General features: G+C 49.2%; 1 protein-coding gene and 1 pseudogene across 1 annotated transcript; one reads left to right on the top strand and one right to left on the bottom strand.

The window, feature by feature from the left end:
* Window positions 1–739: 739 nt before the first annotated feature.
* Window positions 740–9873, bottom strand: LOC140419973 (uncharacterized). Its single transcript, XM_072504009.1, has 2 exons — window positions 9617–9873; window positions 740–3149 (listed from the first exon to the last, which is right to left on the bottom strand). Exon 2 carries the CDS (start codon window positions 2816–2818, stop codon window positions 1757–1759), a length of 1062 nt encoding a protein of 353 aa, XP_072360110.1. The 5' UTR covers window positions 2819–3149; window positions 9617–9873; the 3' UTR covers window positions 740–1756.
* Window positions 9874–9997: 124 nt separating this feature from the next.
* On the top strand, window positions 9998–16498 carry LOC140419974 (josephin-2 pseudogene; annotated as a pseudogene).
* Window positions 16499–23062: the final 6564 nt, after the last annotated feature.

The raw sequence follows: 23062 nt of genomic DNA on the forward strand, positions 1-23062 counted from the left end.
AACATCAGGGGGGACAGGGGGGCACCCCGGTCTTGTCCCGCAGTACAGTCTAAAGTACTCTGACCTCAGCCGATTTGTCGATACGCTCGTCACCGGGGCCTGGTACAACAATTTGACCCACCCTATCAACCCCTCACCGAACCCAAACCTGCCCAGCACTTCTCACGGGTACTCCCACTCCACCCGATCAAAGGCCTTCTCCACTTCCATTGCCGCCACCACTTCCGCCTCCCCCATCCTCCGAGGGCATCATGATCACATTCAGGAGCCTCCGCACATTTGCATTCAATTGCCTGCCCTTCACAAACCCCGTCTGGTCCTCGTGTATCACTCTCGGGACACAATCCTCAATCCTAGTCGCCAGGACCTTCGCCAACAACTTGGCATCCACATTGAGGAGCGAAATCAGCCTATACGAGCCACACTGCAGCGGGTCCTTGTCCTGCTTGAGGATAAGCAAGATCAGAGCCCGCGACATCGTTGGGGGAAGAATCCCTTCTTCCTTCGCCTCGATGAAGGTTCTCACCAGCAACGGGCCCAGCAGTTCCACAAACTTCCTGTAGAACTCAACCGGGAACCCATCTGCCCCGGGGCCTTGCCCGCCTGCATACTCCCCAACCCCTTAACCAGCTCCTCCATCCCGATCGGTGCCCCCAAACCTTCTACCTGCCCCTCCTCCACCATTGGAAACTTCAATTGGTCCAGGAACCGCCACATCCTCCTTCCCCCCCCCCCCCCCCCCCCGCTGGGGGATCTGACTTGTACAGGTTCCCGTAGAAATCTCTAAAGACCTCATTTATTTTGGCCGGACTCCTCACCGTGTTCCCTCCTCTGTCCCTGATTCCTCCAATCTCCCTTGCCGCCTCCTTCCTACGTAGCTGATGCGCCAGCATCCGACTGGCCTTCTCCCCATACTCGTACGCTGCACCCTGTACCCTCCTCCACTGGGCTTCAGCTTTCCCCATAGTCAGCAAATCAAACTCCGTTTGGAGGCTCCGGCGCTCCTTCAGCAGCCCCTCTTCAGGGGATTCCGCGTATCTCCTATCCACCCTCAGTAACTCCCCCACCAATCTCTCCCTCTTATCCCTGTGAGCCCTGATTGAGATTAGCTCTCCCCTGACCACCGCCTCCAAGACCACACTCACCAATACCTCCCCATTATTATTGGCCTCCATGTACCTTTGAATGCACCCTCGGCCCCGCCCACAGACCTCATCTGCCAGCAGTGACACATTCATGCGCCACAGCGGGCGCTGGCCCCTCTCCTCCCCCAACTCCAGCTCCACCCAGTGCGGGGCAGTGTCCAAAATCGCTATTGCCGAGTACTCCGTCCCCTCCACTCTTGGGATCAACTCCCTACTCACCACGAAGAAGTCTATCCGTGAATAGGCCTTGTGCACATGGGAAAAGGAGAACTCTCTAGCCGCTGGCCTGGCAAACCTCCACGGGTCCACTGCCCCCATCTGATCCATAAACCCCCTCAGAACCTTGGCTGCAGCTGGCCTCTTGCCCGACCTCGACCTGGATCGATCCAGTGCCGGGTCCAGTACCGGATTAAAGTCCCCCCCCACCTCCAGATCCGGGAGCCGGCTCAGCATGCACTTCATGGACCCTCTATCGTCCCAATTCGGGGCATATACATTCACCAGCACCACCCGGGCCCCCTGCAGCCTACCACTCACCATCACAGATCGGCCCCCTTTATCCGCCACAATACTCCGCCTCAAAAGTCACCCGCTTGCTCACACTTCTCGCACTAAAAGCAGGTTAATGGCTTCTCCCCGGTGTGAACTCGCTGGTGTCTCTGCAGGTGGAATGACTGAGTGAATCCCTTATCACACTGAGAGCAGGTGAACGGCTTCTCCCCGGTGTGAACTCGCTGGTGTCTCTGCAGGCTCGATGAAGTAGTGAATCCCTTATCACACTGAGAGCAGGTGAACGGCCTCTCCCCGGTGTGAACTCGCTGGTGTTTCCGCAGGACGGATGATTGAGTGAATCCCTTCTCACACTGAGAACAGGTGAACGGCCTCTCCCCAGTGTGAACTCGCTGGTGTGTCAGCAGGCTCGATGAAGTAGTGAATCCCTTCTCACACTGAGAGCAGGTGAACGGCCTCTCCCCAGTGTGAACTCGCTGGTGTTTCCGCAGGCTCGTTGAAGTAGTGAATCCCTTCTCACACTGAGAGCAGGTGAACGGCCTCTCCCCAGTGTGAACTCGCTGGTGTGTCTGCAGGCTGGATAAGTGAGTGAATTCCTTCTCACACACAGAGCAGATGAATGGCCTCTCCCCAGTGTGAACTCGCTGGTGTGTCTGCAGGCTGGATAAGTGAGTGAATCCCTTCTCACACTGAGAGCAGGTGAATGGCCTCTCCCCAGTGTGAACTCGCTGGTGTCTCTGCAGGTTGGATAACCGAATGAATCCCTTCCCACATTGAGAGCAGGTGAACGGCCTCTCCCCAGTGTGAACTCGCTGGTGTGTCTGCAGGCTGGATAAGTGAGTGAATCCCTTCTCACACACAGAGCAGATGAATGGCCTCTCCCCAGTGTGAACTCGCTGGTGTGTCTGCAGGCTGGATAAGTGAGTGAATCCCTTCTCACACTGAGAGCAGGTGAATGGCCTCTCCCCAGTGTGAACTCGCTGGTGTCTCTGCAGGTTGGATAACTCAGTGAATCCCTTCCTACACACAGAGCAGGTGAACGGCCTCTCCCCAGTGTGGCTGCGTCGATGAACCTCCAGCTGAGATGGGACCCTGAATCCCTTCCCACAGTCGCCACATTTCCACGGTTTCCCTATGTTTTGGGTGTCCTCGTGTCTCTCCATGTTGGACAATCAGTTTAAGCCTCATCCACACACAGAACACGTGTACAGTCTCTCCCCACTGTGAATGGTGTGATGTTTTTTCAGGCTGTGTAACAGGTTAAAGCTCTTTCCGCAGTCAGTGCTCTGGAACACTCTCACTCGGGTGTGTGTGTCTCGGTGCTTTTCCAGTCACACTGATGGTTAAAATCTTTTGAGGCTGACAGAAAAGACAAACATTTCTCCTTCTAGATACGAAGTCGGGTGATATTCAGTTCCAAGGAATTGAGAGACTCAGTCAGATTGAGACGTGAAGTTTGAGATTTCAGTCTGTAATTCCTCCTCTTCTAATATCCTGTAAAAACAATTTACAAAAGACATCACTGTCAGTACAGGACAGAAATTCAGAACAGACAATTCTCGTTCCTAGAGAACATTCTTTCCTCGCTCATTCCCCAAAAGCTGCAAATCTCCATCCCACACACTCTCCCTCCATTCTCACTGCTGTATCTAATATTCACCCTCCCAATTCTCCTGAAGGTGCTGATTCAGGTTGATTGACAGATCCATGCTCACGGCTTCCTGTCCTAGGCACAGAGATCATAACAAATACGAGCTGCAGATGGCCATTTGGCCCATTGAGCCTGCTCGTCTATTCTGTGGGATCATTGGCCGATCTATGTCAGCGACATTCTCAGTGTTATTGACCAGAGTGTGCTGACTCAATATCTGTGAGCTCATGAGGTCGAGCTGTAAAACACCATTAAGAGGCTCGATGATCCGGAGGAGAGAATCCTGAACGTTGAGCAAGATGCGTCCTCGGCGGAGGCACAAATTTAATCCTTGGAAAACTGGCTGAGTGGTGTGGTGGACTCCTGGAGAACTTGGAGAACCAAAGGTCAGAGAAAGAACATCTGAGTCGTCGGCCTGCCAGAAGGTGTGGAGGGGAAGGCTCGCGTTAGGTTCTTCGAGGACCGGCTGCCACGTTTTCTCAAGCTGGATCTGAAGCCTGGGTATTAGAATTAGAAATTAGAAAGGGCATCGGATCCTGTCTTTGAGGCCAAGGGATAGTTTTCATCCCAGGCCTGTAATCATTCCCTTCCACAACTTGAAAGATCACCAGAGGGTCCTGGAGACGGGCAAGGTGAGGTGAGACCTGGCTCCCACCTCACCTTACAGTAAATTATGTTGCGTCATCCTGTGACCCTGAAAATTATATTGACAACTCCGTCAAGTCTTTCAATAATCTGACTACTGCCTTGGTCTTCGCTAAATCCTCGAAGGGCTACGATTGGAGCGATGATTTGCAGCTCAGACTAACTCAGGCTCTAATCTAAACTCTTTCCCTATCTTGGTGTTGTTGTCTGAAATTGTTATCTTTTATCCTGTTGAAGGGAGTTGTTATTCTGTGAGCGCCAATTGAATGTCTTCTTCTTCTCCTCGAGTGTTCCAGGGACTCGGATTATCTTATCTCAGTTATGGCAGATGTGCCGTGTGCTTATTATCCGTTGTCTTCTATTATCCGAGCGTTAATCATGGCAGAACCGAGTGGTGCCATTGCCGAAGGGTGGGTGGTGGTGGATGTAGGTCTTCACGGGTGAGTCTAAAATGCGGGAGGGGCATTCATTCCCCATTCCCTTGTTGGCCCTTCTTTTCTTCTCATTTTGGAGAAGGTATCCTGAGGGTAACGACAGTCTGGCCGTGGGGTTAATCCTCCGGGTCCTCAGTCTTATTGAGGAATGTCCCCTTGGATCTATTGTGTTGGTGATTCTTTTGTATTTTTGTTATTCTGGGAGGGTTTATGTGTTGTTGACTTTATCCTACTCTGGTACAGACGGGGCTTTTATCCGTGAAAGGAGCAGTTTGTGGAAACGTTGGTGCCTCTGGTGTAAAGAGAGTTGGAGGAGGGGGTAATGGCGCACGCCCGATTGTGGTGTGAAAATCTGTTCCTGTCTCTCTGTCGCCTAACTAATGGCAGCAGTTAATCTGCAAATTTTCTCAGGGAATGTACGGGGCATCCATCACCCTATCAGAAGGAAAAAGATCCTCTCCTTTCGTAAGGAGAAAGTCGACATAGCTTTATTACTGGAAGCCCATCTGGATGATGAGGAACACTTTAAATTGAGGCAGGATTGGGTGGGGCAGGTTTTTTCACCTCCTTTTCCTCAAATAGGAGGGGTGTGGCAATCCTTATGAATAAAAATATCCCTTTTAAGGTTGAAACCTGCACCAAGGACAAAGGAGGGAGATATGTGATCATTAGAGGTTTGGTGAATGGAGATGTTGTTTCAATAATGAATCTTTATGGATCCCGATTACTCCCGGAGTTCATTACGAAGGTTTTTGTGAATTTTGTACAGTTAGCTTCGACTAACTCTTTGTGGTTGGTGACTTCAATTGCCACTTAAATTCTCTGGTAGATAAGCTCCCGGTTACCAGGAACCCCCCCACCCCCCCACTCACGCTGCAAGCTAGGGTGTTGGCCTCGGCTTGTGAGGAGGTGGGTTATGTGGATGTTGAGAGAACTTTGTACCCGAGGAGCAGAGATTTTACCTTCTTTCCAGCCCCACATCATTGTCATACTCGAATCAGCAATTTGTTTGTGCCGAGGACGATCCTACACCTGGTGTCCACTTGCACCACAGGGAGCATCGTAATCACAGACCTTCCCCCGTTTGTCTGGAGTTTCTGCTCGAGGGCTCACCCCCAGGTCGAGAACGTGGAAGTTTGATGCCTCCCTGATAAGAGACACTTCATTTACGGCACACTTTACGGAATAGTTTGAGTTCTTCCTTTCGGTTAACTCGACTCCTGGTATTTCCCCCTCCATTTTGTGGGAGACGTGTAAAGTTTATGCTCGGGGCTGATCATATCTTACACTGCTAATAAAAGGTGCAGGATGTTGGAGAACCAGTGGCATCTGGAGGTTTGTTTGGTGAAGGTGGAGGAGAATCATATGGAGGGCCCGAGTCGGCTACTGTTGAAGGAGGATAACACGGCAAGAGTGCTTTGGGTTAACACGGCAAGAGCGGCTTTGGGTTAACACGGCAAGAGTGCTTTGGGTTAACACGGCGGAGCAGCTTTGGGCTCCCTATTGTCCCAACAGAAAAGTTGGACGTTTGCGAGGCAGAAGTTGTACGAGTTTGGGGAATAAGCTGAGCAAATACGTAGCCTGTTTGACAAAGAAAAGGTCGACTTTAGAGCAATTCCCTCTGTTCGGCTTCGGAGAGGGAAAAGGGTCATGAAGACAAACTAGTATTTCAGGAATTCAATGCAGGATTATACAAGTCTGAGCAATATTCTGATGTGTTGGTGAGTGTGGAACATGTTTTCTCTTCCCTGAAGCTTCTGGAGGCCTCAGAAAGCCATTGTGAGGCTCTTAACGCTCCCCTTTCGAGGGAAGAGTATTAAAGGCCATGAAGGAACTGCAGCCGGGTAAAGCCCGGGACCGGATGGCTGTGGGTGAGTTTTATCGGGGGATTGAAGATTTGTTGTTGGACCCGTTGATAGATATGTATTGTCACTCTTTTGACTCAGGGATGCTGCCACCGACTCTTGGTGAGGTTAATATCTCTTTGATCCTGAAGGTGGGCAAGGACCCAAGGAGTGGGCCTCTTATCGCCCAATCTCTCTTTTGAATGTTGACTTGAAACTGCGATCTTATGTTTTGGCGATAAGGCTGGCGGACATCCTTCTGACAATCGTGCGGGAGGACCAGACTGGGTTTATACGGAGAAGGTTTTCCAGTAACAATGTTGGAAGGTTGCTGAATGTGATTCAGGCTTTTCAGAAATATGCACTGGATGGGCTGCTGATCTCCTTCGATGCAGAGAAATCTTTTGCTCGAGTTGAGTGGAATTATCTGGTGTATCCGCTGCGAGGCTTCGGGTTGGGTGAGGTTTATATTGAGTGGATTCAATTGATACATCACAAACCGGCAGCGGCGGTGCTCACCAATGGTTTAAGGGCATCAAACCTTGAGCTTCAGAGAGGGACAAGACTGGACTGCCCTCTGTCCCCCTTGCTGTTTGCATTGGCCATTGAGCCCTTGCTGGAGGATATCAGATCAGATCCTCTGATATCGGGACTGGGGAGTGGCATGAGGCAGCACACGATCACTCTGTGTGCAGATGACGGGCTGCTGATGATGTCGATCCCCAGTGTTTCAGTCCTGGTCATTATTGGAGTAGTGGGTAGATTCAGTGCCTTCTCCGGTTACGAGATCAATTTTACTGAGTCCAAGGCCATGCCGGTGGGGAGGGGTTGAGGTGTAAGCCTCCTCCTCTTGCTAACTTCCCCTTCAGATGCCCCCCCACCCCCACCATGCCATTTAAAAACCGGTGAATGTCAATGGCCCCTCTTTCAGGCAGCTGTATGGGGCCAACTTTTCACAGCTGATGGTGACTATTAGGTGGGACCTTGCCCGGTGGTCGGCTCTTCCGATTTCATGGCGAGGATTGCCTTCATTAAAGTGAATGTGTTGCCCAGACTGTTGTACCCTCTGCAGATGCTGCCTATACTGCTGTCAACCAGAGTTGTTAGGGGAATTAATCAAATCAGGGCAGGACCTACTCAGTTAATGGTAGGGAGTTGGGGACAGTTACAGAACAAAGAGATCTAGGAGTACAGGTTCACAGCTCCTTGTAGGTGGAGTCGCAGGTGGACAGGGTGGTGAAGAAGGCATTCAGTATGCTCAGTTTTATTGGTTAGAATATTGAACACAGGAGTTGGGATGTCTTATTGAAGTTGGACAAGACATTGGTAAGACCGCAGATGGATAGGCTGGGACTTTTTTTCCCTGGAGCGTAGGAGGCTTAGGTGTGACCTTATAGAAGTCTACAAAATAATGAGGAACATAGAAAAGGTATATAGTCAACATATTTTCCCTCAGGTAGAGGAGTCTAGAACTAGAGGGCATAGGTTTAAGGTGAGAGAAGAGAGATACAAAAAGACCAGAGGAGAAGTTTCTTTACATAGAAATGAAATGAAAAGAAAATTGCTTATTGTCACAAGTAGGCTTCAAATGAAGTTACTGTGAAAAGCCCCTAGTCGCCACATTACGGCGCCTGTTCGGGGAGGCTGGTAGAGGGTGGTGAGCATCTGGAATGGCTGCCGGAGGCAGTGGTAGAGGCGGGTACAATTTTGTCCTTTAACAAGCAGTTAGAAGTTACATGGGCAGGGTGGGTATAGAGGGAAATGGGCCAAATGCTGGCAAGTGGGACTAGCTTAGTGATAGAAGCTGGGCGGCATGGACAAGCTGGGCCGAAGGGCCTGTTTCCAAGCTGTAAATATCTATGACTCTACCTGGAACACAAATAAACCTTGCCTCAAGTTTGTTAAGCTCCAATCACCAGGAGCTAAGGGAGGGTATGGTCTCCTGAAAAATCAGGCTTCATCAATTGGCCTCTCGTCTTAGGTTCATAAGGGATTGGGTTAGGATGGAGCCAACATTCATCTGGCTCAATACAGAAGCAGGCCAGTCAGTTCTCCCTCGATCCAAAACCAGCATAGGCTGATTATGGAAAGCATCTCCATGCAATTTTTATGTCTGTAATTCATTCGGAGTCTGATGCATTGGGTAAAGTATGGGACTCCTATCTCAAATAGATAGGCTCCAAATTCACTGACTTGCTCCTCCTGGACTTTCCATGAGTGAATTCAATTTAACTTAGGGCACAGTGGTTAGTACTGCTCCCTCAGCGTCAGGGACCCAGGTTCAATTCCAGCCTTGGGTGGCTGTCTGTGTGGAGTTTGTGTATTCACCTTGTGGCTTTGAGTGTTTTCTCCGGGTGCTCCGGTTTCCTCCCACTATCCAAAGAAGTGCAGCGAAAGTGGATTAGTCACACTATTTTGCCCCTTAGTGTCCAAGATGTGTAGGTTAGGTGGGTTGACCATGATCAATGGACAGGCTTACGAGGATTGGATGGGGAGTGGGCCTGTGTGAAATGCTCTTTCTGAGGCTCAGTGCAGATGTGAAGGGGCGAATACCCTTCAGCACTACAGGAGTTCTATGTCATCTATGTTGTGTAATTCATTTTAATTTCATTATGCTGTTAGCCCGTCCCGTTTGTGATATTTTTGGGTTTACAAACTGAACTGTTATATACCCTTACCCTCTTTCCCCACTCACTACTTTAACCTGTTAACTGGTTCTTCAATTGATCTGGCATTTCATCTCGAGGCTCTGGTCCCTCAAATATCCTGTTCCAAATTAATTCTGCAATGTGTTGCTTGGATTGATGTTGGCAATATCTCTTGTTCCGCTCTGTGCCCATTTGCCACGATTTTCTTCTGTTACTCTGTTGCATTCATTGATTAAAAATGATTTAAAACAAAACAATTTATTAAAAATCAGTCCAACTCATCCGTGAATATATTCAATGACCCCCACACACCACTGGTCCCTGGGAAGAGAAATCCAGAGACTAATAACCCTCCAAGGGAAGAGATTACTGGATTGTACTTTATTACAGAACCATAAATAATATATCTAATCTGTACCATATAACAGCACGAGACATGTCTCTGGTATTAATTTACTGTCCCCTTAAATGTCAGCCATCGCCTGGAGAAACCAGCCATTTAATTGTGAACATTCGGAAAGAAACCATCCTTTTAGCCAGACAAATAAATGTGTCAAGCTGAGGGAGCAAAGGATGTCAATGTCTTTGAGAGAGAGAGAGAGAGAGAGACCTGGGCCAAGCTTTGCAGAGTCTGCACCCTCCCTGGATTCACTTCCTTTCCCTTCAGTTGCTGCAAGTGACCAATTGAAGGTGGGAATGAGAAAATAAATGGAAAGGAGAGGAAAAGTGTTTTACTCACAGATGTTGGAGACATGAAGAAGTTTTCAGTCCGTGCGAGGCCCCAGGTTTCCTCATTGTCCAGCTTCCACGTTCGAACGGGGGAGCTGATTGGATGGTGGAAGAGAGTCCTTCCGGTTCACCAACTCTTCCCATTGGTCAACAACCTTCCACCGCCCCATTCATTGTCCCCCCTCCTCGAGACAAGGTTTCCAGGCAACCGACTGACGGCTCCGGCCAGAGCGAGAAGCCTCTCGGTGATTTTCTCTCCCCCCCGGCCCGGGACTGCGCATGTCTGAGGGAGAGGCGAGATTGCGCATGTCTGAGGGAGATGAGAGATTGCGCATGCCTGAGGGAGATGAGAGATTGCGCATGTCTGAGGGAGATGAGAGATTGCGCATGTCTGAGGGAGATGAGAGATTGCGCATGTCTGAGGGAGATGAGAGATTGCGCATGTGCGAGGGAAAGCTCACCACTGACCTTTCTGCTGAGGCGTTGACCAATGGGAAGGGTTGGATGACCGGAAGGACTCTGGTCCTCCAGGCAATCAGCGCGGGCTTTGTGTGAATGGAGCTTGAACATCACACAGACTGAAAACTTCTTCATGTCTCCAACATCTGTGAGTAAAACACTTTCTTTTCTCATTCCCACCTTCAATTGGTCACTTGCAGCAACTGAAGGGAAAGGAAGTGAATCCAGGGAGGGTGCAGACTCTGCAAAGCTTGGCCCAGGTCTCTCTCTCTCTCTTAAAGACATTGACATCCTTTGCTCCCTCAGCTTGACACATTTATTTGTCGAGACTCTCTCTGAAGCTCAAATACGACAATTATAAACCATCCATGAGCCCTGCCCCTGACCAGCCTGTAATATAACAGGGGCCGGTTAACCTCAGTTGTTCGGACAGCTGGTTTGTGATGCAGAGCGAGGGTTCAATTCCTGGCTGAGGTTATTCAACCTTGTCTCAACCTTGTGTCTTGCCTGAGGTATGTTGATCCTCAGGTTGAATCACCACCAGTCAGCTCTACCTCTCAATGGGGAAAGCAGCCTATGGTCATCTGGGACCTTGGCGACTTTACCTATAATCTAACAATTTAATCCACTCGACATAATCCTCACCGATTCCGAAGCCTCGAACGGTATGCACCAGATAATTCGACTTGAGCGAAAGCTTTCTCTGCATCGAAGGAGATCACCAGCCCATCCACTGTGTATTTCTGAAAAGCCTGAGTCACATTCAGCAACCGTCCAACATTGTTACTGGAAAACCCTTATAAACCCAGTCTGGTTACCACCCGCCACGCCCCCCCCCCCCCCCCCCCCCACACGATTGTTGGAACCCCCCCACCACGATTGTTGGAAGGATGTCCTCCAGCCTTCTCGCCATCAATGGGTCCAACAACAAATCCTCAAGCCCCCTATAAAACTCACACCCACAGCCATCCGCTCCTGGTGCTTTACCCAGCTGAGCTCCTTCATGGCCTTTGAGACCTCTTCCCTAGAAAGGGGAGCATTAAGAGGCTCACGCTGGCTTTCTGAGGCCTCCGTAAGCTTCAGGGAAGAGAATAAATGCTCCATATCCAGCAACCCTTCACCAGACTTCACAGACTTTATAATCCTGCATAGAATTCCCCGAATCCCTGTTTATCTCCTCTGTCCTCACAACCCTTTTCCCTCCCCCAAGCTGCACAGATGGAACTGTTCCAATGTCAGCCTTTTTCTTTGTCAAACAGGTCATGTATTTGCTCGGCTTATTCCCAAACTCGTACACCGTCTGCCTCGCAAACCTTTCTCGACCTGCTGCATCAATAGGGAATCCAAAACCACTCTTGTCTCAGGAAGCTCCTTCAGCAATAGCTTATTCGAGATCTCCTTATAATTCTGCTCGGCCTTCGTGAAACAAACCCCCAGACATTGCTGGTTCTTCAGCATCCGAGCATAAACTTTACATGTCTCCCATAAATTGGAGGGGGGGAATACCAGGGGTTGGGTTAACCCAAAGGAGAACTCCAACTCGTTCTTACAATGCTTAGTAAATTAAGTATCTCTTATCAGAGAGGCAGCAAACCTCCACATTCTCGGCCTGGGGGTGAACCCTCGAGTAGAATTCCAGAGAAACGGGATGGTCCACAATCGATGTTCACTACGGTGCAAGAGGACACCAGGTGTAGGATCGTCCTTGACATAAAAATTTTGTTGATTCCAGTATGACATTGATTCGGGCTGGAAAGAAGGTAAAATCTCCGCCCCTCTGGTGCAAAGTTCTCCAAACATCCACATAACCCACCTCCTCACAAGTAAAGGCCGACGCCCTAGCTTGCGGGGTGGGGGTCGGGGGGTGGGGGTGTTCCTGGTAACCGGGAGCTTATCTACCAGACGATTTAAGTGGCAGTTGAAGTCGCCAAACACACAAGAGTTAGTTGAAGCTAGCTCTGCAAAATCCACAAAGAACTCTGGGGAGTAATTCGGGGAATGTCCATAAACATTCATTATTGAAGCAACATCTCCATGCACCGAACCTCTAATGATCGCATATCTATCTCCTTTGTCCTTGGTGCAGGTTTCAACCTTAAGAGGGATATTTTTATTAATAAGGATTGCCACACCCCTGCTACTTGATGAAAAGGAGATGAAAAAACCTGCCCCACCCAATCCCGCCTCAATTTAAAGTGTTCCTTATCATCCAGATGAGTTTCCTGTAATAAAGCTATGTCGACTTTCTCCTTAAAGGAGAGGATAACCATAGATTTGAGCCAGGGAAGTGGGATTGGAAATTTTCGGAGATGAGATTGGAAAGGAATTTGGACACTAAAAGATTTATTTCTTGGGGGTCGTTTTGCGGGATTGAAGGAGCTGGGAACGAAGTATGGGCTGGGGCAAGGGAAAATATTTAGATATATGCAGGTTCGAGAGTTTGCCAGAAAGGAGATACAGAGTTTCCCAGTAGAGCCAGCTTCCACATTGCTGGAGGAGGTGCTGACGACAGGGGGACTGGGGAAGGGGTAGTATTGGTGGTTTACGGGGCTATTTTGGAGGAGGAGAAGGCGCCCTGTGTATTTATGTTTGCCCTATGTATTGTTCTCATGTATGGAATGATCTGTCTGAACTGTACACAGAACAATACTTTTCACTGTATCTCGATACACGTGACAATTAACAAATCCAATCCTCACCATTGAGGTGATAGTATTTCCAATCAGTAAGGCTACTCCACCCCCTCTGCCATATTCTCTGTGCCTCCTGTAAACTTTATAACCGGTATATTTGTCCAGTCCAGACCATCCTGCTACTTGTTTTTGGAACTGTATTGAGTTCCCCTGAGGCCTTCCCCTCCCCCCCCATTTATTAGTTTAAAGTACTTCTTACCTCCCTATTTATCCTTCCCACAAGGACACTGGTCCCAGATCGGTACAGATTCTTCCTATCCCAATACTGATGCCAGTGCCCCGTGAAATGGAACCCCTCTTTCCCGTACCACTCCTTTAGCCACGTGCTTACTTCTGTAACTTTCTCATCCCTGTGTCAAATTTGCACGTGGCTCGTGTAATAATCCAGAGATTATATCCTTTGAGGACCTGTTCTTTAATTTTGTTCCTCGTTCCTGATTTTCCCCAAACAGGTCCTCTTTCCGAGTCTTGCCGATGTTGTTTGTCCCAACGTGGATCACAACAACTGGATCCTCCCCCTCCCTCTCCAATATCCTTTCAAGCCGGTTAGAGATGCCCCTCACCCTGGCACCGGGCAGGCAACATACCATGTGGGACTCTCGGTCCTGCTTCCAAAGGATGTTATCAGTTCCCTTAATTATAGAATCCCCGACAACTACCACTTCCTCCCCCCACTTGAATGGCCTCCTGTACCAGGGTGCAGTGGTCAGCTAGCTCATCCTTCCTATAGTCACTGCTCCGATACCCTGCCCCTCCGAGTCCACTCCCTGGATACTCGGCTGCGAATCCCCGAGATAAGGTTTTTGTCCTCACAGCTCCGAAACTCCGTCCCTCCGAGTCCGCTCCCTGGAGACTAGGTATGGGGAATAGGTATTGGAGACGAGGTATTGGGGAATGAGAGGAAGGAATGTTCCATAGAAACTAGAATTCTCTGATCTGAATTTCTATCCTGTACTGAGTGTTGACTTTTGTAAACTCCTTTTACAGATATTACAAGAGGAGGAATTGCAGACAGAAATCTCAATTGTCACGTCTCGGTCTTACAGAGTCACTCCTTGGGATCTGAGTATCATCGGCCTTTGAATCTAGAAGGAGAAATGTTTGCCGGATCTGTCGGCATCAAAAGATTTTAACCATCAGTGTGACTGGAAAAGCACCGAGACACACACACCCGAGTGAGTGTGTTCCAGGGGACTGACTGTGGAAAGAGTTCAAGTCTCTGTCCTCGAGGAGCTCCCGCCGGTGGCCACTGTCTACGCCGCTTTTGTGGGTTTCCGCGATTTTTGCTCCCCCCCCCCGATTTTCGGCGGCCTTTGGGGCTGTCCCGGGCGTCCAGCCGGGCCGGTTTCAGAACCGGCGAGGAACCCCACGCGAGTGTCTGGCGGCCGGAGCTGAGGTGTCGGGCCCGGGACGCACGCATTTGGAGCAAAGGGGGCGGAGCCAAACTGAGGATGAGGCGGCAGGCCCGAAGCCAGGGCGCAATGTAGTGGAGATGTTCCACACCGGGTGGCTCCCGCCTAGAGTGTGTTTTTTTTAAGAAGTCGGAAGTCCGGCCCCGGGGGACGTTTTGAGGAATATTCAAAAAAACTTTTTTTGGAAGAAATTTTTTGTTTTTAGAGTGAAGAAAGAAAAACAAAAATAATAAGTCGTTAAAAGATGCAAAAAGGGCTCTCTGTCCGGTGTCCGGGCCTGGGCGGGAATGCCGCATCCTCGGGGTTGGCGGTGACTCACCCAGTGGCCTGCCCTCTCTCTCTGGGTGTGGGGATGTCGGAGCCCCCCCCGGGTGTGGGGATGTCGGAGCCCCCCCCTCCGCTGTACCACGAGCGGCAGCGCCTGGAGCTCTGCGCCCTCCACGCCCTCAACAACCTCCTGCAGCAGCCGCTCTTCACCCAGCATCAGCTGGACGGGCTGAGCGGCCGGCTGGCTCCCGACTCTCTGGTGAATCCACATCGCAGTTTGTTAGGAACCGGGAACTATGATGTCAACGTCCTCATGGCCGCCTTGCTAACTCAAAGTCTGGCTGCGATTTGGTGGGATAAACGCAAGTCGCTCAGCAGCTCGGTGCTGAGCCGGGTCCATGGCTTCATCCTCAACATTCCCTCCAACATGACGCTGGGCTTTGTCTCGCTCCCCATCCAGCGCAAGCACTGGGTGGCAGTCAGGCAAATCAACGGGCCTACTACAACCTGGACTCCAAACTAAAGGCCCCGGTTCCAATCGGGAATGAGGAGGAACTGAGGAAGTTCCTGCAGGACCAGATCGCCCAGGATCCCTGTGAGCTGCTGCTGGTGGTGCCGAGGGAGGTGGAGGAGGACGGAAGCTGGCTGCTCGCTCCTTGAACGCGAGACACGGGAGATCGGGCAGCGGGAGCGGGGAGGGGGGAAAAGTCTCGCCGCCGATGGCGGGCTGACTCGGAGCTCCAGCTGTGACGGATGAAGCCAGCGCGCTGGGGAGGTGGAAAAAATAATTGGAAACTCTAAATGTATTTAAAAAAGAACTTGAAATGTTTAAAGAGACAATATCAGCAGGACTGTTATTGAATCATTGCCTCTATCATTTCCTATATTGCTCCATCGTCATAGTTTAAGTTCATTGACCAGACTGAAACAAACAGGAATGGGGTTTTAATACATAATATTATGCAATGTTGCTTGATGGTACAGTTAGAACTCAGCTCAATTCCTCGAGGTCACTCTCTCATTGGGAATATCACATAATTAAATAAAAGAATGACAATGTTAGGGGTGAAAATATTCACATGATGACCTGAGTATCAGTAAAAAAAAGCAGTTTATGATGTCAGAATTCTGGGAGGGAAGGTCTCAGACTCCACAGCCTGTGACAGCACCTTCTCTCACTTGAGCTAAAGCTCACATGGGTTAATATACAGATTCAAGGGGCGGAATTAGTTGTTTTCTCATTTACATACAATCAATCAACTATATTCACGTCACACTTTTTACATGCAATAAATCAATTTTCCTGGCATACCCAATTATCACATATATGGTTAAAGTGGGTGTTGTCTTACCCGCCCCTAACTTCATACAGAAGTCATTTAAAACTAACTAATGTGCCCTGTCTACAGCCTTAGACCTTGAGCTTATCAAGGATACATTGCAAGTCTTGTTCTGTGAAGCTGTTATCAGCGGCTGTTGGGACACTCTCTATACATACCCACGCTTGGGTCTCATGAGACAGCTTACAGGCTTGTTCAGCCATTTTGTGTCTTTTCTGATGTTAACAGCATTGTGTATACACTATCTATTTCTACAAATTGCCTCTTCTAAACAGGCATCTAAGCCAATGAGTACCTTTTGTTTCATCAGAACTATTCAAAAGTAATATGGGAGCACAGATGTAGTTACAGGGCCACCTATAATTTATATCATAGTCCAGTATCACACAATGCCCTCCAACACTTCCCCCCCCCCCTTTTGGTCATGGAAGATGTTTATAGAACTCCAACCATATTCGGGTGTCCGACCAGCCAGGGTTGGAAACGGGTGCGGAGGCAGATGTTGTAGCCTTCGCCTCGTTGATCGCCCGAAGACGGATCCTGATGGGTTGAAGAGCAGCCTCTCCACCCTGTGCCCTGGCGTGGCGGGGGGACCAGTTGGAATTCTTGACTCTTGAGAAGATTAAGTTTGAACTGAGGGGAAGGATGGAGGGGTTCTACAATTCATGAGCATTATTCATTATGCACTTTCAAGAACTGGATAACATCGAACATTAGTTGGGGCGGGTGGGTGGGAGGGGAGGGGGAGGGGGGCTGTGTGTGTTAATGGCGACTATGGGTGATTCCTGATTCCTTTTTGTCATTTGTTTATGTGAACATGCGAGCTAATGTTTGGGGTTTGGTGGGAGGATGGGATCGTTGTTATTGATATGGGGATTGACATATTTGTTACTGATTATTGTTGGGTGTAAATTTGGGAGAAAATGTGAGAAAAGAGGAGAATAAAAAAAAAATGTTTTAAACTCACTCTCAACATTTTTTATCACCCAAATGTACTGGGGAGTTAAAATTGGATTGCTGCCAAACTCGTCTTATCTTTGTTTTGGAACAGACTGACCTAAACATGGGTTACTTACTTTCAAACCTATCTCTTAAATCCGAGCGGTTGGAATTTTATTTAAATCAGAGTTTCACATAAGATGAAGTTTAGTTTCCTATCCAAACTAATTGTAAACATTTTTTTAGAACTAAACACAATAAAAAAACTCTTATTAGCATCTCAAATGGAACAGTAAATTCATTTGTTACATTTTTAACTATAACTGTTGCTAACTCGCCAGGACAAGGGAGGGGAGAATATATGACTGTAATGTTTAGGGCAGCCTCCCCCTTGGTAATCGCAGGAGGAGCTGTACTTGTCCTTATCAACTTGCTCTGAAAGGCCTTGGTTTAAAGTTTGCAAAAATGCTTTTTCACAGACGGAGTTTTCCTTTGAGACACAAGCCTGTATTTCATTTCCAGCTGTCCAGCTGAATTGTTTCATTTTGTCGCTCAGTTTCCTGTGTCTTCAGGCAGGTAAAGTGACACCATTGCTATTCCTCAGCAAATTTGTGTTCCTTCAGGATTAGTCTTACCCTGTGGGTTTACTAAATGTCTCCTTTTCCTTCAATTCTCAGTATCTATTGGTTCTGGCCACAGGGAGATGAGGCTCAGTATCCTCGGCCCAAGGGCGATTGGTGATTGTGTTTTATCCACTAGGGCGGCCCCACCCTATCTGCCCAACTGTGTTGCTGCAAACTGCAGCCACCGGCTGGACTGGATTGTCTCATTCCTTTGTCTAATTATTCACTAAATATAGGCTGCTCAGAATTATTACCCCTTTTGTTCTCTAAACTTCTTCTGACCCATCCGCCAGCTTTCCTGTCCCCCAGCCGTAAGGTGTGGGTCCCAACCATCTTTCTGCATTAACTGAGATTGATGTTCCGCTATGAACCCTGTGATGGAGCTCACGGCTCCTCAATCAGAACCCGGAACATTCTTTCTTTTTGTATTCGGCATTATTTATTTATTTATTTTCTGATGCGATGGAGAAAGAAATCTAACAAATAGACAAAGGGAAAGAAAATGCAGTGAACTATGCGGCTTCAACTAGACACTCGAGTGAGCATTGGCCCACTTGCATGGCTTCAACAACCTGTGCAGCTTCAACCAGATGCTCGAGTGAGCGTTGGCCCATCTCCGCGGCTTCGAATCCGTCAGTCACGTTAGCGTGGCTTCAACCAGAATGGTCCGCCTGCGTTCATTCCCTGGTGCGCGGTTTCAGATAGACACTTGAATGAACGTCAGTCACGCCTGTGCAGCTTCGTCAACGTTGGTCACAGCCAGACATAGTGTTAGAGCTAGGAGGGCCAGGCACGTCGAGGATCACCGAGGGTACTGGGCGCAGGGGTGGGGGAGGGGGGGGGGGCACCACGCCACCACGCCACCAGGAGTGGGATAACGTACAGCACAATAAATACCTCTTTGCACAAACATTATGATGCCTCTGTCACTTTCTTCTGCAATGCGGGCAGACCCCTGGTCCCTTTGCCCATCTCTCCAGGCACCCCCCCCCCCCCCCACCACCACCTGATGTGGCACCCACCCACCCTCTGGCCGTGGACATGTCCCTGAGGCTCTGTCCCATCCCCTGGGTGTGCGGATGCTGCGTGTATGCTCTTGTCCCCCGCAGTGTCCAGGCATCAAGGTTTGATTGCAATGCTAGGCAATGACTCCCACATGCTACAAGGCCTGCCCACCCACAGGAATCCTCTTGGCATCTGTGAAGGGCTCACAATTGCCAATTCCCTATCAGCAACAGCCTTCAGCCACACAGCCAGAGGCATCAGCAGTCGGTGGGGGTTACGGGTGGCTGTTGGGGCAGATGGGCAGGGACAAGGGTTGCCCCCGGAACTGGAACACATGATCCAGGGGTTGGCATGGTGGTGCCCGAGTGGTTGCCACCCCCAAGGCCTCCCCCCACCCCACCCCATGGCAACCCACCCCTGCGGAAGGTCCCCCACCCCCCCCGAGTACTGGGGCAGCATGCCCAGTGCCCCCGGGCTCTTTGCCTGTGAGCAAAGATGGCTACTCACCTCCTCGGCTCACCTCAGGAGTTCTTCTGACTGGTTCAAGCTTTACAAAAGAAATACTAATCGCCGCCAGTGTGAGCACTTGCTGAAGAGATCGCTGAATGACGGAAGGCCATTGGATCTGGGGTAGCTCTCGTTAATTGTATGGAAATAGGGCTGAAGAGGTGATAATTGGTTTCTCACCTCGCTACGGCGAGATCCTGATTTCACCAAGGGCAACGGGCCGGTTGCATCGCAAACTGTTTGGCGCCTGGCGCGGATCTCGTTTTTGGCATTTCCCGCTATTCAGCGGCCTCGTTACTCTCAAAATTCAGTCCTGGATGTAATTGAAGCAGAAACAATAACAGCAAAATCCAATTCCTGTAATCACTTGTGAACTTGTTGGTGTCTCAGCAGGTGCGATGAATCATGGGTTCCCTTCCCACACTGAGAGCAGGTGAACGGCCTCTCTCCAGTGTGAACTCGCTGGTGTGACTTCAGGCTGGATAACTGAGTGAATGCCTTCCTACATTGAGAGCAGGTGAAAGGTTTCTCCCCAGTGTGAACTCGCTGGTGTATCCGCAGGTGGGATGAATCTCTGAATCCCTTCCCACACTGGGAGCAGGTTAACGGTTTCTCCCTGGTGTGCACTCGCTGATGTGTCCGCAAGGTAGATGAATCACTGAATCCCTTCTCACACACCATGCATATGAATGGCCTCCCTCCAGTGTGGACTCGCTGGTGTCTCCGCAGGCTGGATAACTCAGTGAATCCCTTCCCACACTGGGAGCAGGGGAATGGCCTCTCCCTGGTGTGAACTCGCTGATGTGACTTCAGATTAGATAACTGAGTGAATCTCTTTCCACATTGAGAGCAGGTGAACGGCCTCTCCCCAGAGTGAACTCACTGGTGTTTCTTCAGGCTGGAGAACTGAGCGAATCCCTTCTCACACTGAGAGCAGGTGAACGGCCTCTCCCCAGTGTGGCTGCGTCGATGAATCTCCAGCTGAGATGGGATTGTGTATCCATTCCCACAATCCCCACATTTCCATGGTTTCTCCATGTTTTGGGTCTCCTCGTGTCTCCCCAGGTCAGACAGACAATTAGTTGAAGCCTTGACCACACACAAACTGGTGAAGGGCTGGTTTAGCTCAGTGGCTAGACAGCTGGTTTGTGATGCAGAACAAGGCCAGCAGCGCGGGTTCAATTCCCGTACCAGCTTACCCGATCAGGCGCCGGAATGTGGCGACGAGGGGCTTTTCACAGTAACTTCATACTTGTGACAATAAAAGATTATTATTAACACGTGTATGGTCTCTCCCCGCTGTGAATGGTGTGATGTATTTTTCAGGCAGTGTAACAGGTTAAAGCTCTTTCCACAGTGAGTCCCCTGGAACACTCTCACTCGGGTGTGTCTGTCTCGGTGCTTTTCCAGTCACATTGATGTTTAAAATCTTTTGAAGCCAACAGATTGGGCAAACATTTCTCCTTCTAGATTCAAAGGCCGATGATACTCAGATCCCAAGGTATCGAGTGACTCTGTAAGACCGAGACGTGACAATTGAGATCTCTGTCTGTAATTCCTCCTCTTGTAATATCTGTAAAAGGAGTTTACAAAAGTCAACACTCAGTACAGGATAGAAATTCAGAACAGAGAATTCTAGTTTCTATGGAATATTCCTTCCTCTCATTCCCCAATACCTCGACTACAATACCTATTCCCCAGACCTAGTCTCCAGGGAGTGGACTCGGAGGGATGGAGTTTCGGAGCTGTGAGTACAAAAAAGGCCTCAAGGGAACTCAATACAGTTCCAAAAACAAGTAGCAGGATGGTCTGGACTGGGCAAATACACCGGTTATAAAGTTTACAGGAGGGACAGAGAATTCGGCAGAGGGGGTGGAGTAGCCTTACTGATTAGAAATACTATCACCTCAATGGTGAGGATTGGATTTGTTAATTGTCACATGTACCGGGATACAGTGAAAAGTATTGTTCTGCGTACAGTTCAGACAGATCATTCCATACATGAGAACAATACATTGGGCAAACATCAATACACAAGGCGCCTTCTCCTCCTCCAAAATAGCCCCGTAAACCACCAATACTACCCCTTCCCCAGTCCCCCTGTCGCCCCGGCTCTACTGGGAAGCTCTATCTCCTTTCTGGCAAAGTCTCGAACCTGCATATATCTAAATATTTCCCCTTGCTCCAGCCCATACTTCGCTCCCAGCTCCTTCAATCCCGCAAAACGACCCCCAAGAAATACGTCTTTTAGTGTCCTAATTCCTTTTCAATCCCATCTCCGAAAATTTCCAATCCCACTTCCCTGGCTCAAATGGGGCAGCACGGTAGCATTGTGGATAGCACAATTGCTTCACAGCTCCAGGGTCCCAGGTTCGATTCCGGCTTGGGTCACTGTCTGTGCGGAGTCTGCACATCCTCCCCGTGTGTGCGTGGGTTTCCTCCGGGTGCTCCGGTTTCCTCCCACAGTCCAAAGATGTGCAGGTTAGGTGGATTGGCCATGATAAATTGCCCTTAGTGTCCAAAATTGCCCTTAGGGTTGGGTGGGGTTACTGGGTTATGGGGATAGGGTGGAGGTGTGGACCTTGGGTAGGGTGCTCTTTCCAAGAGCCGGTGCAGACTCAATGGGCCGAATGGCCTCCTTCTGCACTGTAAATTCTATGATAATCTATGGTTATCCTCTCCTTAAGGAGAAAGTCGGCATAGCTTTATTACAGGAAACTCATCTGGATGATGAGCACTTTAAATTGAGGCGGGATTGGGTGGGGCAGGTTTTTTCATCTTTTCATCAAGTAGCAGGGATGTGGCAATCCTTATTAATAAAAATATCCATTTTAAGGTTGAAACCTGCACCAAGGACAAAGGAGGTCGATATGTGATCATTAGAGGTTTGGTGCATGGAGATGTTGTTTCAATAATGGATGTTTATGGCTCCCCGAATTGCTCCCGGAGTTCATTACTAAGGCCTTTGTGGATTTTGCAGTTAGCTTCAACTAACTCTTTTGTGGTTGGTGATTTCAACTGTCCCTTAAATCCGCTGGTAGATAAGCTCCTGGTTACCAGGACCCCCCAACCCCCTTCCACCCCCACCCCCCCTCCACCCCCACCCCGCAAGCCAGGGCATTGGCCTTTACTTGTGAGGAGGTGGGTTATGTGGATGTTTGGAGAACTTTGCACCCGAGGGGAGGAGATTTTACCTTCTTTCCAGCTCCACATCAATGTCATACTAGATTCAACAACATTTTAATATCAAGGACGATCCTACACCTGGTGTCCTCTTGCACCGTCGTGACCATCGGTTGTGGACCATCCCACTGTTTCTCTGGAATTCTACTCGAGGGTTCACCCCCAGGTCGAGAATGTGGAGGTTTGTTGCCTCTCTGATAAGAGATACTTAATTTACTAAGCATTGTAAAAACGAGTTTGAGTTTTTCCTTTGGATTAACACGACCCCTGGTATTCCCCCTCCATTTTATGGGAGACATGTAAAGTTTATGCTCGTATGCTGAAGAACCAGCAATGTCTGGGGGTTTGTTTCACGAAGGCCGAGCAGAATTATAAGGAGATTTTGAATAAGCTATTGCTGCAGGAGGTTAATGCGGCAAGAGTGGCTTTGGACTCCCTATTGATTCAGCAGGTCGAGAAAGGTTTGCGAGGCAGACATTGTACGAGGTTTGGAATAAACCACGCAAATACTTGACCTGTTTGACAAAGAAAAAGGCCGACATTGGAACAATTCCCTCTGTGCGACTTGGGGGAGGGAAAAGGGTTGTGAGGACAGAGGAGATAAACAGGGATTTGGGGAATTCTGTGCAGGATTATAAAGTCTGTGAAGTCTGGTGAAGTGTTGCTGGATATGGAGCATTTATTATCTTCCCTGAAGCTTCCGTGGATATCAAGTGGATTCAATTATTCTATTAAAGGTAAAGTCGCCAAGGTCCCAGATTACCATAGGCTGCTTTCCCCTTTGAGGGGGAGAGCTGACCTGGTGGTGATTTAACCTGAGGATCAACACATGTCGGGTGAGGGACAAAGTTGAGAAGGTGGGATCTTCATGAATAACTTCAGCTGGGAATTGAAGCCTCGCTCTGCATCAACGAACCAGCTGTCCAGCCAACTGAGCTAAATCTTGTTGTCTGTTATATTACAGGCTGGTCGGGGCAGGGCTCCATGGATGGTTTATAGTTGTCATATTTGAGCGTGAGAGAGAGTAT

Source organism: Scyliorhinus torazame, chromosome 5, assembly GCF_047496885.1.
Source record: "Scyliorhinus torazame isolate Kashiwa2021f chromosome 5, sScyTor2.1, whole genome shotgun sequence".
In the NCBI taxonomy this organism is placed as follows: Eukaryota; Metazoa; Chordata; class Chondrichthyes; order Carcharhiniformes; family Scyliorhinidae; genus Scyliorhinus; species Scyliorhinus torazame.